The sequence below is a fragment of the Gavialis gangeticus genome, unplaced genomic scaffold (genome assembly GCF_001723915.1).
Source record: "Gavialis gangeticus isolate Ggan-Ray unplaced genomic scaffold, GavGan_comp1, whole genome shotgun sequence".
Taxonomy (NCBI): Eukaryota; Metazoa; Chordata; order Crocodylia; family Gavialidae; genus Gavialis; species Gavialis gangeticus.
The window spans coordinates 83,333,862-83,347,677 of NW_017729022.1; the positions used below are offsets into that span (position 1 = coordinate 83,333,862).

At 43.0% G+C, this 13,816-nt stretch overlaps 1 protein-coding gene across 3 annotated transcripts in view; it reads right to left on the reverse strand.

Moving 5' to 3' along the window:
* The window catches only part of KDM5A (lysine demethylase 5A), a 92,934-nt gene extending 79,124 nt beyond the window's left edge, over positions 1–13,810 (reverse strand). For 2 of the 3 annotated variants that reach the window (XM_019515510.1, XM_019515509.1), the window contains exons 1-5: positions 13,614–13,810; positions 11,989–12,066; positions 10,816–10,938; positions 8,096–8,266; positions 7,493–7,627 (exon numbers count right to left, since the gene is read on the reverse strand). In XM_019515510.1, coding sequence (XP_019371055.1) covers positions 7,493–7,627; positions 8,096–8,266; positions 10,816–10,938; positions 11,989–12,066; positions 13,614–13,790 — 684 coding nt within the window. In that variant the 5' untranslated portion in view covers positions 13,791–13,810. The remainder of the gene's footprint in view (positions 1–7,492; positions 7,628–8,095; positions 8,267–10,815; positions 10,939–11,988; positions 12,067–13,613) is intronic. The other variant, XM_019515511.1, reaches the window with a different exon arrangement.
* Positions 13,811–13,816: the final 6 nt, after the last annotated feature.

The following is a 13,816-nucleotide window of genomic DNA, read 5'->3' on the forward strand; positions in this document are numbered from 1 at the left end:
GGAAACCCCCCCCCCCCCCCCGCAGCACCTGGTGAGTTGGGCTTATTTTTAAAACACCAGAAGCTGGGGCGGCCAAGGCAGCCATGGGGGGGAGAGGAGGGGGGAGCTGGGGGAGCAGGCGGAGGTCGGAGGAGGTGGGGCTGGGGAAGCAGGCAGGGGATGGGGCCTGGAAGGGGTCCCTCCACGGTCCTCTCCCCACCCCTTACTTACCAGCTCTCTGCTGCAGTGGGCGGGGACTGTCCGAATTGTTGAAGCTCTCCGAATCTTTTCCAAAGATTCAGAGAGCTTCGCATCGATTCGGACATTTTTACTGATCCCCTGATTCGATTTGGATTTGGAGATTTAGCCACCGAATCAAGCCGAATCTCCTCTGAACTGAATCAGCACCTGAAGCTTCACACACCCTAACTTTTAGTTACTGTACATTCACATGTGAGGCATTATTACTTGTGCTCTGAAGGGTATCCGATTGACTTCTGGTATAAATCTAAATTTTACGCTATGAAGACTTACATATCTTGAGGCCTGACTGCGATAGAAATTATTCTGCTTCAATTTCTGTGGTAGTGCTTCTTTGAAGTCTGCAACATTCTGTAAAATCCTTTGATTTGGGACAGTAGGGGGGGAGGTTCTCTCTAGGGGAATGAAAGACAGGCCTCTGCTCTGAAACCCAGTTCCACAGCTAGTCTAATGAGTTCAATAAGGCCCTCTGCTGTATGTCAAAACCTATTTACTTGAATTTCTCCTTATTAAGGGAATGGACTGTTCCCCAGGGACTAGAATTTGTGTCATTTTTGGTAAAGAAAAAAAAATAAAGAGCACGGCATATTGTACAACAGATCACTCACTCATCATTGAAATTCTCCCCTCTTAAATGGAATGAAGAAACTGCTACAAAATAGTGTGGGGGGGGCACAGAAGAACAACAATATTATTTTACTGGAACTGTGGTATATTGATTAAGCCTGTGGAATGCAAATAACTCTATTACAGACAAAAAAAATTATGTATGACTATTTACAATAACGAGGTAACAGTTTTTACTATTGCCCTTGCAAAGGTTTTGTGGCCTTGCAAGGCCTGGCCTATTCCAGTTTTGTCACCTGGAAGTTCCTGCTAGCCTCACCCAGGCTGTATCCTGGAATGCCACACTTCCTGGACACTGTGTCACATATTCCCCTTTTTATAAAATTCCAAACTAGAGTAACTGCGTTAAGAAATCAATTATTATAAACACTCAAACTAATGTATCTCAAGAAATCTCTTTGGACATTTTGGCAATCTTCCAGCTTTACTGCATCACAGGCCCTGTTTATCAACATCTTTGTCTGTACTTTCAAGTTCTCTCTCTCTCAGGCAGATTCTGGGTTAACTTGCCAATTAGTTCCAACTGGTGCTCCTGGTTCTATTTCACTCATATCATCCTCATTGTCAGGGATTTTGAGCAGATGTCTAGAATTCCTTCAAGATTTGGCCTTCATCTCTGATCACAGTATATGATGGAGGTGACTCACAGATTCACAGGAGTTTAGGGCTGGAAAAGACTTCACAAGATCATCAGGTCCAGCAATGCCCCTCAGGACATGGCGCTGAGGGACTAGCAACCCTCAAACTGCCTGGCTGCCTCACGTGCAAGCTCCTACTAGTTAACTTGTGTGCTGCTATGATGAAGCCAGTTTCACAGCTTCTAACACAGGGTCCCTGCAAGCAAAGCCTAAATTATACCCTGGGGAATTATGCACCCATGCAATTTTACACATAAAACTCCTCCGGGATTAGCTTAGCTTTAACTGGCCACTGTGCATCTTCTCACATTTGCATTTATTCCTTTTTAACTGTGGAAATAGTCTTCCATGTTTGTTGTAGTTATAGAATCATAGAAAATTAGGGTTGGAAGGGATCTCAGGAGGTCATCTAGTCCAACCCCTTGCTCAAAGCAGGACTATCCCCAATTAAGTCATCTGAGCCAAAGCTTTGTCTAGCCAGGTTGTGAAAACATCTAAGGATGGAGCTTCTACCACCACTCTAGATAACCTGTTCCAGTGTTTTACTACCCTCCAAGTAAGAAAACTTCCTAATATCTAACCTAAACTTCCCTTGCTGTAACTTGAGACTGTTGCTCCTTGTTCTGTTAACTGCCACCACTGAGAACAGTCATAGGCTAACATCAAAGCTAACAACATACTGGGCTGCATTGTTAAGCGTGTTGCCATTAGGTCACGGGAAGTGATTATTCCCCTTTATTCAGTACTGGCAAAGCCACATCTAGAGTACTGCATTCAGTCATGCCCTGCCCTGAAACGATATGGGCAATTTGGAGAGTCCAGTGGAGGGCAACAGAAACGTTGAGGGGGCTGGAGGACATGACTTATGAGGAAAAACTGAGGGAACTGGGCTTATTTAGTCTAGAGAAGAGAAGACGAGGAGGGGGTGGATTTTACAGCAGCCTTCAACTACCTGAAGGAGGGTTCAAACGAGGATGGAGCTAGATTGTTTGCAGTAGTTGCAGATGACAGAACAAGGAGCAACAGGCTCAAGTTGCAATGCAAGGGAAGTTTAGGTTGGATATGAGGAAGAATTTTCTCACTAGGAAGGTAGTAAAACACTGGAACAAGTTACCCAGAAAGGTTGTAGAAGCTCCATCCTTGAAGGTTTTTCAAAACCTGGCTAGACAAAGCTTTGGCTCAGATGACTTAGTTGGGGATGATCCTGCTTTGAGCAGGGGGTTGGACTACATGACTTCCTGAGGTCCCTTCCAACTCTATCTTTCTATGATTCTATATACTGAATGATGCTTTAAATCATGTTCATACATATGGTTATAATTTGCTCCAGATGATCAGATTGTGGATTGTTTGATAGGGGGTAATATTTTTTTTTTTTTTAAAGTGTCTGCTATCACTAAGGGGCATCAAGGTTGGAACTCCAGGGTCACATCATGCTTTTGTAATTTAAGATGCAATCACTGAATCCTTGGGGGCACATCTCGAAGTGCTTCTCTGAATATTTCAATCAGTGTTTCATGACCTGTTTCTGCAGTGAATCTCCAACCACACAGTAAGTTATAGAGTCTTGCACATCCATAAACTAAGCCAAGGGTCTCCTTTTCAATCTGTGCATATATTTTTTTCTGCAGCTGTCATAGCCCCAGATGCACATGAGACTGGGAAACAGTTTCACGATGCTATAATATTACCGCTTCCAACACATCTTATGAAGCTTCTGTGTCTGATGTCTTTTAATGGGTCAAAAAATTGTAGCAGTGGGGCTAATGTCAATATGCATTTTAGTTCATTAAATTCACTTTCATGCTCTAGAATCCAGACACATTAAATGCCTTTATGGAAAAGTTGCTTTAAGCAAGTTGTGCGAGTTACACAGTTAGGGATAAAGTTGCTGACATAATGCAATAGTCTTGGCAATCTTTGACTTCCTTTTCTATCTTCAGGTTTTGGCATGTTCGGTATCACCAGAACCTTTGAGTCATCAGGTAAGATTCCTCTCGAGGCCAGTGGTCACCCAAATGCAGTATTTTTGTTATCTGAAACTGACATCTATTTTTACTCAAATTAAGGTTGGTAGTTCTTGCAATATCTAATACTTTTCTCTGTCCCCCTTTATGTTCAGTGGCACTGCTGTCCCAGATTATTATGTGACCAACCTAGACCTTTACACCTACTAGATCTTCTAGCATGACTCATTTTTGCAATGAAATACTTCTGGAGCTCAGCATACTTCAAAAGGGCTATGAAGAGTAGGAAGCAGTACCTTCTAAGTGGACTGCTGAGAGCTGCAGCTCTTGGAACTACTGAGGATCAAAGGAATCTGCCAAAATCCTACCAACACATCCAGTTTACAGAAGAACTTGTTTCTTGTCACCTCTAACAATAGCTTACTTCTTCTGGGTAAGTCAAAGCATTCTCTTTTTACTTTTTCTCAAATTCTTTGGGTTTAAAACATAGCCATAGTCCCCCTACTTTCTTTTCTATAGTTACTAGGGAATTGACTATGTCCATTGTTTCTTCTGTTCTCCTAATGGTACCATTTGCTGCCATATTTTGTGTAGCTCTTTTAGTCTTTTTCTTAAGCCACATGGGACTTCTCTTGTGGCATGTATCACTGGTTCTGCATCTTCTCTTAACCACATTTTGTATGTCACTGGGATGCACACATTCCCTGTGAATACACCATCTTATGATGCAATTAGTGCCTTGAAGTTTGGTTCAGTGGCACCTTTCAGCCTCTCTGTGGTATACATGCATCCTCTTCTCTTAATAAGACCAAGTATTTCACATGTGTACAAGCTCAAAACTAGTTGCTTTCCTCCGTGTGCCACCATGAAGTCCTGTTCTGTTGTTTTACCTTTGTATCTAAGAGTCAAGGTGCATTCTCTTAGCACTGGAATGGTCCCTCCATTACAATCTTTCACAGATACCTTAAACCAGGGGTGTTAAACATACAGCACATGGGCCAGATTCAACACAGCATGCCAGGCTGGCATGAGGTACATGGGCTGGACCCAGGAATTTATGAGTTACACAGGGTCCAAGCTGCACTAGGGGGTGTCAGTCTAATGTACAGACCACCCAGCGACTCATCCAGCTGTGACAAACTCTTCCATTGTTTTCCTTTCCTTTTCTGCCCTTATCTGAAAATTCTCTCTTACAAGTAATATTTTTTCTAGGAACACAATGACTTTCAAAACATTTTCATTATTTCTTCAAGCCTTTCTTATTTCCCCTCTTCCCCTTCTGTACGGTTGACATTATACACATCCAGCACTTCATTGCCTGCAACTTAAGAGCAGAGCAATATTTTGCTCTTCTTCCAATTATCTGTTCCCCATGGCTTTCATATATACCTCAAATAGCTGTTTGAACCTTTTCCAGGCATTTTTAGCATTCCCCTGGAGTCTCAAGGGCTGTGGTGGGGTTACTTGCAGTCTCAAAAGATCTGTAGCAGCCATTTCTGTTACCTCTTTCACTGGGTCCTCCAGCATGGTGTACATCCCACTTCTGGTACCATGTGGTATTTTGAGGAGGTTCATGGTGCGCAAACAACTCATTATTATGTATATATAATTATTTACAGTAAAGAGCTAACTGCTTTTACTGCTGCCCTTGCAAGCATTTTGCATCTGACCTGTTTCTGTTCTGCCACCCACAAGTTCTTGCTGGCTTCACTGAGACTACTTCCTGTAACGCCACACATGTCCAGACAGACTTACTCTGTCACAGAAACAACTGGGAACTCTTGTGCAGAATGACAAGATCTTAATAATGTAGTGAAGTGGCACAATAACTTAACACCCACTACAGTAGATCAAGAACTTCAGTACAAACACTGATCAAACCCGAAACAACATCACTAAAAGAGCAGAGGTGCACCGATACATCGGTCCCACATCAGATTGGAACCTATATAAGGAAAATTGATAGCACTGGCAATCAGCTCGTTTTGGCTGATGTGGCCAATAACTGCCCCATGCACACGCGCAGCCACAACATAGCACACATGTGGCTAGGAGCACAGTCCGGCAGCATAGAGAGCAGCCAGGTCCAGCTGGTAAGCCTGTTGTGGTGGAAGAGGGAGGGGGAGAGGGGACAGACTGAGGCCCCTGCAGTGAAGGAGAGACTGGGAGTGGGAGTGGGGCTGGGGCAGGCACTGCCCAGCCAGGGCATGGCAGGGCACAGGACAGAGACACAAGCAGCTCATTCGGGGGGTGCGAGGACAGGGGTGGCTCCCGCCACTACATGCACCCCTAGAACTGTGCACAGGGGGAGGGCAAGCTGCTGCTGCGGGCTGGGGCTGTGCTGAATTCCTCAGCTTGCGGCTGGGCCAGACTGCACTTGGGGTAGGCAGTGGCAGCACTCAGAAGGGGGATGCTATGGTGAATTGTAGGCTGCAGCCCCCCTCCCACCCCGTAGCCCTACTCCCAGTGCTGCTGCTGCCCACCCCGAGTGGGGCCCCCGCTCAGCCCACAGCGGCACCCCACCTTCACCCCATTCACAGATGCAGGGACATGCTCTGGAACAGCCGCTCATGGTTCTTTCCCATGCCCTGGCCCAGCTGGGCAGCATCCACTCCTGCCCTAGCCCCACTCCCTCCCTCACTGCAGGGGCCTAGATCTAACCTCCACAAGCCCCTTCCCTCACCCCCTCTTCCACTACAACAGACTTACCAGCCGGACACTGCTCTCCAAGCTGCATATTGGCAATCAGATCAGTATTGGCCAATATGCCTTGTTAAAAATTAGCTGTCCATATCAGCCCCCCAAAAATTCCTATTGGTGCACCCCTATTAAATGAATTTCTATTTTCACAGCCTAGGACCATCGGTGGATATGCTCACGTATATTTACATAATGCAAAATTAGCAAGTCTGCCTCAGGAAGTGATATGATGAAGACAATTCTGACTGCATGAACCAAGGTGCTCTTAGCCTTTATAAGCAGCAAAAAGGGGAGAAAACGAAATTACCTGAGATGTGGACTTTGAAAGACAGAAAAGTTTTAACAGCATTAGGAAGGAAAAGAACTGCAGAATGTTAAGTTAACTTTTACTATTTTCTTCATGCCTTTTTTAATTAACTAAAATACCCAGCTTTCACTCATGCCCCACAGACTGACCAGCAAGGAGCCACTGGAATATGCCACATGGACCGGGGCTAAAAACCCTAGGAAATTCTCTCTTTGCAGTGAGCATCTCACTTATCAGAAAGAGAAAAAACTTGCTTTACAGGAGTGCAGTGAAAGAAAAAGAGCAGAAGTCAAGCCAAGACTGCAAGTTCATTTTCTGATACGCTGGCATTTGACATGGTTATGTTTTCCTTGAGGGGAAAGTTATTAGGCATCTTTTACAGAATTTTGAAACGGCCTATTAGAAACCTAAACGTTCCTAGAGGTAACAACACATTTAACACACATAAAATAATTCTCAGGTAAAGGGCTGGGGAATTGCAAAGAAGCTGCCAGCAATTACTCAGCATTAGCCTTTCGACCTGAGAATTTTTCAGAAAAAAATTCTCAATGTTGGGATTACTAGGTCTAATTCCCCACTTTCCCCACCAAGTAAAACCTTGTCTACACAAAAGCTTGCATTTCTTGACTAAACGTATGCTTAAAAATCCCAATTTCAAGCTTCATGTGGACTGATATATGAATATACAAAGGCCTTTAAATTGCTTAGCTTTCATTGGTACCTTCATGGATACAAGACAACATGAGGCTGGTGAAAGTTCAAAGAGTTTAAAATCAGTTTTAAAAGAATTTTCATTTCAGCCAGGGGAACTTCTGTATGTGGACCAGGCTGATGAGACGCACACCTCTGAATTTTAGAAGAAAAAACTGAGGGAGGAGGTGGAAGGACTACTTTCTTGTGGTGCATTTGAGTGGGCTCCCACAGCCAGACAAAGGCTGTTGCACTTTCAATGCTACTGCACTGGTGCAAGGAATAAATGCACTCTGTCTATAGCAGCCAAGCAACATGGGTACCTGGGACTTGACGCGTCTGGTTCTCTTCAGCGCAACATTCATTCTTGTACCCTGCTTTGGGGAAGCCTGGGCATCAGAGCTGAGGTCCTCAGCTTCCACTTTTTCCTTAAGGTCCAAGTTTGGCTTTTGGATACCCTAAGGGATCAGAGCACAGAAGGATACCAGGCTAGTTGATCAGGGAATCAAACTCTCTGATCGGCTAATCATCCTGTTTGCTGAGGAATGGGACTATCAGCGAAGTCATAGTGTACTGCACATGCTATTTGTGCAAATTAATCCATGCAGTGAGAAATAAAGGAAACAAATCTCCACAGCCGCCTAGCCAAGAGAAATAAAGACATCCTTCTAAACAAGTGCATCATTCTTTCCCTTTTTTCCCCTCCCAGTAGGACTGATCTCACACCTATAAAGTGATAGCTATAAATAGTAGGTACACTCAGTCACAATACATCTTCTAATTCCATTATGCCACACACGAATAAGTGCTGTTTTTCTTAAAGAAACTGCTGTTTTCAGAACCTTAAACTGTTACAATACAATAATGACAACATTCCCTGTGCAGCCTGGGTACCATCTTTCTATTCTGAAAGGGAAGCATCTCACCATAAGGCTGACCCCAGACTGGAAGAGCTCATAAGGGTACAAGATCCGTTCATAGTGAGACTTTAGTAGTGATCCAGTGCCTTTTCCTGGCAGGTATCCCAGCCGACTAGCCACTTTGGACCACTTCTTTTCTTTAGTGACCACATCAAAGCCTCCTTTGCTGGCAACAATCTGAAACAAAGTTAATTAAAAAAAAAAAGAAAGTTATTTAAGACTTTTAATGTTCTCTTGCCACTGCATATGAACCAGGAGCTGAGTCAACAGATGAAACATTTGACAGTTCTCTGTACCTCAGAGTCCTGTCATTATGGCATTTTTCTTCTTGCAGAGCCAGAACTTCAACAAATAAGCTTTCATCTGTTTCAGTCACTTAATACATTTATTAGAACCCCAGTGCTGAGACATGAATATAAGGTATATATTGTCCCAGGCAGGAAGAGTTCAACAAACACTACCTCTGATGTGCTGGAAACTGTACAAACCCACTAACAGAATAAACTAAGAGTCAGCTCTCCCCAAACCTGTAGCATGATGAAAAAAAAAAACACAAGTCTGGTCAGGAGCAGAGCCAATTCTAACCGAGCCCAGGTAGACTGAAGTCTTGGAAGTTCTGGACTCCACAGAGCACAGAAATTCTGCGAGAAGCCAAAAATGGAAAAAAAAAGAAAGGAAGTTGAAAGGAAATACTGACTGTTACTGCAGCACAACTGATATAACAAGAAAAGAAACTACTGCATTTTGGTTTTAGTCTTTCAGTTTACACTGTAAACTGTCATTGACTACAAACAATTAGTTTTTATTTAACTTGAAAAATAACAGACCATTTGTCACCAAGTGAAAGTCAAAGTGGCACTGGAGATGCTTCCTCAGAAACACTGACCAAATTTCTTCTCCTACTCTCCTTTAAAAAAAAAAAAAAATCATTGCCAAAAAGCTTAAAACTCCATACAGGTTCATCCGTGGTTTTGTTTAATTTGTTCTGAAAAATTCAAAGTACTTTTACACAACTGGCTGCACGATAGTTCCTTTTTCCTCCTCACAAAAGCCAAGAATTGTACACCTAACATTCCAAGGACTACCAAAAAACACAAACACAAGAAGTAGCATGTCACTGCAATGGAACCAGAAGCATAACAGACTAGTTTAAGTGCAGTGGCACATACACTTTCTCCAAAAAACAGATGCTGAAAACTGGAACACACATAATATGCAAAGGAAAAAGAACAAAAATAAGAGCAGAATCTGCCACTTACAGGTAAAAACAAAACGAAAACCTACAGCAGTCTACAGGGAACAAAACAATGAGCAGGCTCATTTCCCAATCTACTGCTACTTAGTTACTTACTACACAGAAAGATTTTTTTTTTAATTTCTTTCAACTTTTTTATATTCTGGAGCATAAGATATGCAATAAAATATAGTAATTGCTTAAGCAAAAAAAGTTCAAGTTCATGGCTTTGTACTGCCAAGATGTTAACAAAAGTTAAATTACATTTTAATTACACTGCATTTTCCTCTTATTTGCTCGCTTATTGTTTTTAACATGACTACAACAAGCTATTTTCCAACTTAGTTACAGAAATCAATATATAGCAAAAGTTACATCTTTGCTTAAGTTCACAGCATACCCATGAGAAGAGAACACCTAACACATAACTGCATGATTAAACTTAAAAAACCTTAGCAATCTAAAAGCATATTAGTCATGTTTTTAAGTAGTCAAACATCTTAAATATTACCTCATGCAGAACTAAGGTCCCCCTCCAATTTCATGCTCATGGCTAAAACATTTCTAGTAGCAGTAAACAGAAAATACTACATCAGTCCATAACAAACTACGGCTGACTAGAAAATAACTCTGAAAAGTTTTTCAAAGTCAACTAAGCTAAGCCAGCAACAACAATATATGCTACAAAGTGCCCATAAGGCCGGTCAGGAAAAAGTCTTTCAGAGCATAACCTTTAACACCTGTGACTGCCAATGCATTCTTAAACCTTCATCATATCTGAAATAAGTAAATGTTGGTAAACAACTGGAAACTGGTCCTTTGTTCTAACAGTGTCAGCAGCACACTTCTCTATCCCTTGCATATACCAGAAAATTGTTTGCCTCTAAGCCTACTTGTAAACCTTCCTTGTGTAGATACTCAATACCAGTGAAAGCATTCTTTTTTGCCAAAACACTGCACCCACAGTAAGGTTTAAAATAAAAAATAAATAAATAAATCCGTGCAAGTCTCTAGCACAAATCTGGCCTTAGAACTTGTATAAACTTGGAAATTTACCAAAAATGCCATTCTAGAACAGGTAAATCATCCGTGGTATAAGGCCCAGACTAAGATTGTCCACATAGAACCTTATACCAAATAAGGTGTTCAGGAATTGTCAATTCAGAAAATATCAACTGCAAATAAGCTCTTAGCCAAGCAAAGCACTATGTCCTGCAGCTCTGCCTTACAAGGTTAGGGGTCATAGAGAAATAAGTTGGCAGATAACATCTATTTTGCAGAACTTTCCTGATGTATGATGGGCAATTAAATCAATCATAACTAACCATACTTGTAAATTTTCTGCTCTCTTGACAGTCACTGACTGAAAATATTGTGTCTTGCCTCCTTGTTTTTCATGAACATACTGCTTACTGCCTTTCTAGTAAGAAAGCACCCTCTTATAAAACAGGTAAACCCCTGCCTCATCAAAACCTGCAGCCCCGTTACTCACTTTGCTCAAACCATACAGATCCAAGATTTTTCTCTCCACCACAGGTATTTTTAAATTGGATCCTTGAAGTTCCCAAAATTTTGCTAATTGATCCAAGAAGTCCAGCTTCACTCTGGTCATTGCCTATAATAGGGAAAAAATAGCAAAGCAGCATGTAAAACATAAAAGAAACCTAGACAGAAGTGAGACAAAACTTTACACAATTTAGGATCTTATAACATAATTCATAATATGATAATTTACTGTTCCTCAGCTGTGTAAGAGAGCAAGAAGCAGAAATGTAAACAGGATCAATTTGCCATAAATTTGGGGGGAAAAAAAGAAAGTTCTTTGCTTTCTATAGTTGAGATCTTAAAAAGACAAGTTCCTACCCAAAACAATCTCTCTTTTTTTAAATCCTAAAGATGCAAAATGCAAACTCCTAAAAATAAGCATTTTGGACAAGAAGTGAAGAATATTTTTAATTAGGAGATAAATTGCAATATAAGCTATTGTAAATAAGAAGGTCTCCTTAAGCATCTCTGAAGCCAACAGCAGTCTTTCTTGCACAAAAAATGCACATCTACAAGCCAAAATTCATATGCTGCTTTGATATTGGAAGAGCAAGGTTCTATGAGCCACTGTGAAGAAAAAAAAGCGAGCTCTTTGGAAAAACATGGACATCACAGGACTTCCACTAATTTAAAAAAGGCTCTTGTGATTTATTTTTAAACTCAAATTAACCTATTGTGACTACAGCCATAAAAAAACAACACTAGCTCATTTCAGGTTTTACAGGACATTATAATGGCAGTTAAGTATTAGGTAATTTGGGGCAAGATCTTCAGTACCTTAAGAAAAATAAATTTATTCAGTGCCTGTGGAGTTCTGAGAGCTAGACACTGACTGCTCTTACTACACAACATGGTACTTGGCATTCATTTTCCATATTTCCAGTTGAGTGCAAAAAACTTGTGTGGTTATTCTGGGTACTAAAATAAAAACCAGATTTTTCTCAAAGCCTTGGAGAGTTATTTTATCCAAACACTGCCAGTGCCAATTATAAACACTGATGTGGTCAGTGGGTTTTGAATGCCTCCCATCCAGAAATCTGCCAAAATGCAAATCCTAAGCAAAGAAACCTATTGCTTTGTGGACGAATACAGACATGTGTCAACAGTGGAAAAAGCTCACCTCCAGTTCATTCAAGCGCTGGATTCGTGGGGTGAAACGAAAACTCTGTACTTCACATGCAAATGGAGGCTGCCAGTCCTAAAGAGAGAGAGACCGACATGTTATTGACACCTTAAAAGAAATCTTGACTTCTTCCACAAATGCAAAAAAACTCCCCAAAATTTGAGAACTGCCAAAGAGTGAATCACAGAAATAGCAAGTTGAGGGTTTTGAACACTTTGACCAGCAACAGAAGTTTCTGTTTTTTAAAACCAGAACAACTTCATAAGTAAGCTTCCTCCCATACTTACTTGAATAAAAGCTTGTCAACTGACCTGACCATACAGCCTATGAAAATGGAGATGCTGAATAAAGGGTGAACATTCAGATTTATACCACCTTGACTGTATTACAATGTAGAGCACATTGTCAAAGGCAGACATAGGCTGGGGCTACCACCTTGTAGGATTTTTAGAAAAGGTCCATATTTTCCAGATACAGATATTCCAAAAAAAAAAAATCTTGCCAATAGCTAACTTCAAATAAATTGCAGCATTTGAGATGAGACATGTGTACAGATGCGAGCTACGCTGGGCACATAATAAGGAATACACTGTAACAGGGATAAGGATAGGGTCAGCTCTGCCCCTCAATCTTGGTGTTAACTTCCAAGCAAGTCTAATTTAGTTTGAATACTTCTAAGCAATAGCTGAGGACAATACACAGCATACCTGCCAGTCCCTACAATTAAACAAGCACAAATATTTCAGGCAGAGAAGGAAAAATAAAAGTTATCTGAACTGCAGCAGTACTTAAAGGCCCCAACCAGGACTGTATAATATTTACTTTCTAACTGCCAAAAGAAAAATAAGGGATTGGTAAGACTAGTGTTGGGCACCTAATTCAGTCCTAATAGTAAATCTTAAAATGAGCCTGGCTGTCCACCCCTGCAAGGCAACTCATGAGTAAACATGCAGGGGCCAAGCTATACATCCAGCTGCTTGGAGATCACAAGCTGCTTTTACTGGAATTCAGAGCACCAGATAAGTGAGTTTCTGCTTCACTTGGGAAGTGCAGCTCCGTGGAGGTGAAGTCAGGTTTGCCCCCCCACCCCACAACCCATTCTGCAGATAGCAGCCACTCACAGCGCAGAAGCGAAAATGGCTCCTCGGCCGCTGGGTCTTGGTTGCCTTCATGCCCCCTCCTTGCTGCTCCTCCCTCCCCTCCGCCACCTAAACCTCGGATTTACTCTTATTTTCCACCCTGGGCTGAAGACCTGGGGGTGTCTGGGGAAGGGTCCCAAGGGCCTTCCACCCACCTCCGCCCCAGTCCTCCTGTGGGAGCAGGTGGCTCCAATCTTCAGCCCATCCATTGGCCCCATTTAAATGTTTGCTTTTTAAAAGAAGTGCATTGAGCCAAAGCAGCACGGGGAGGGGGAAACATCTCCCCCCCACCCCTCACACAGCACCAAGGGCCCCGGCCAACCGACCGCCCAACGCCCCCCCCCCACAGCGGCCGTTGGGAGGGGCGCGGGCACCGGCCAACGGATCGCCCAACGGCCCCCGGCAGCGGTTGGAGAACGGGGGAGGGGCGCACGCCCCAAGCGCTGTCCCGAGGGGAGAGCGAGCAACCGGCCCCGGCGGTACCTTGGGGGGCCGGATCTTGCAGATGCCGGTCTTCTCCGCCAGGCCGCGGATGCGGCCGATGAAGCCGAGGGGGTCGCCGAACTCCTCCCAGCTGGGCTCGAAGACGGGACACTCGGGCGGCGGCACGAACTCCGCCGCGTAGCGCGACCCGCTGCCGCCGCCGCCGCCCCCCGACATGGCGGCGCCGAGGGGCTGAGGTGGGG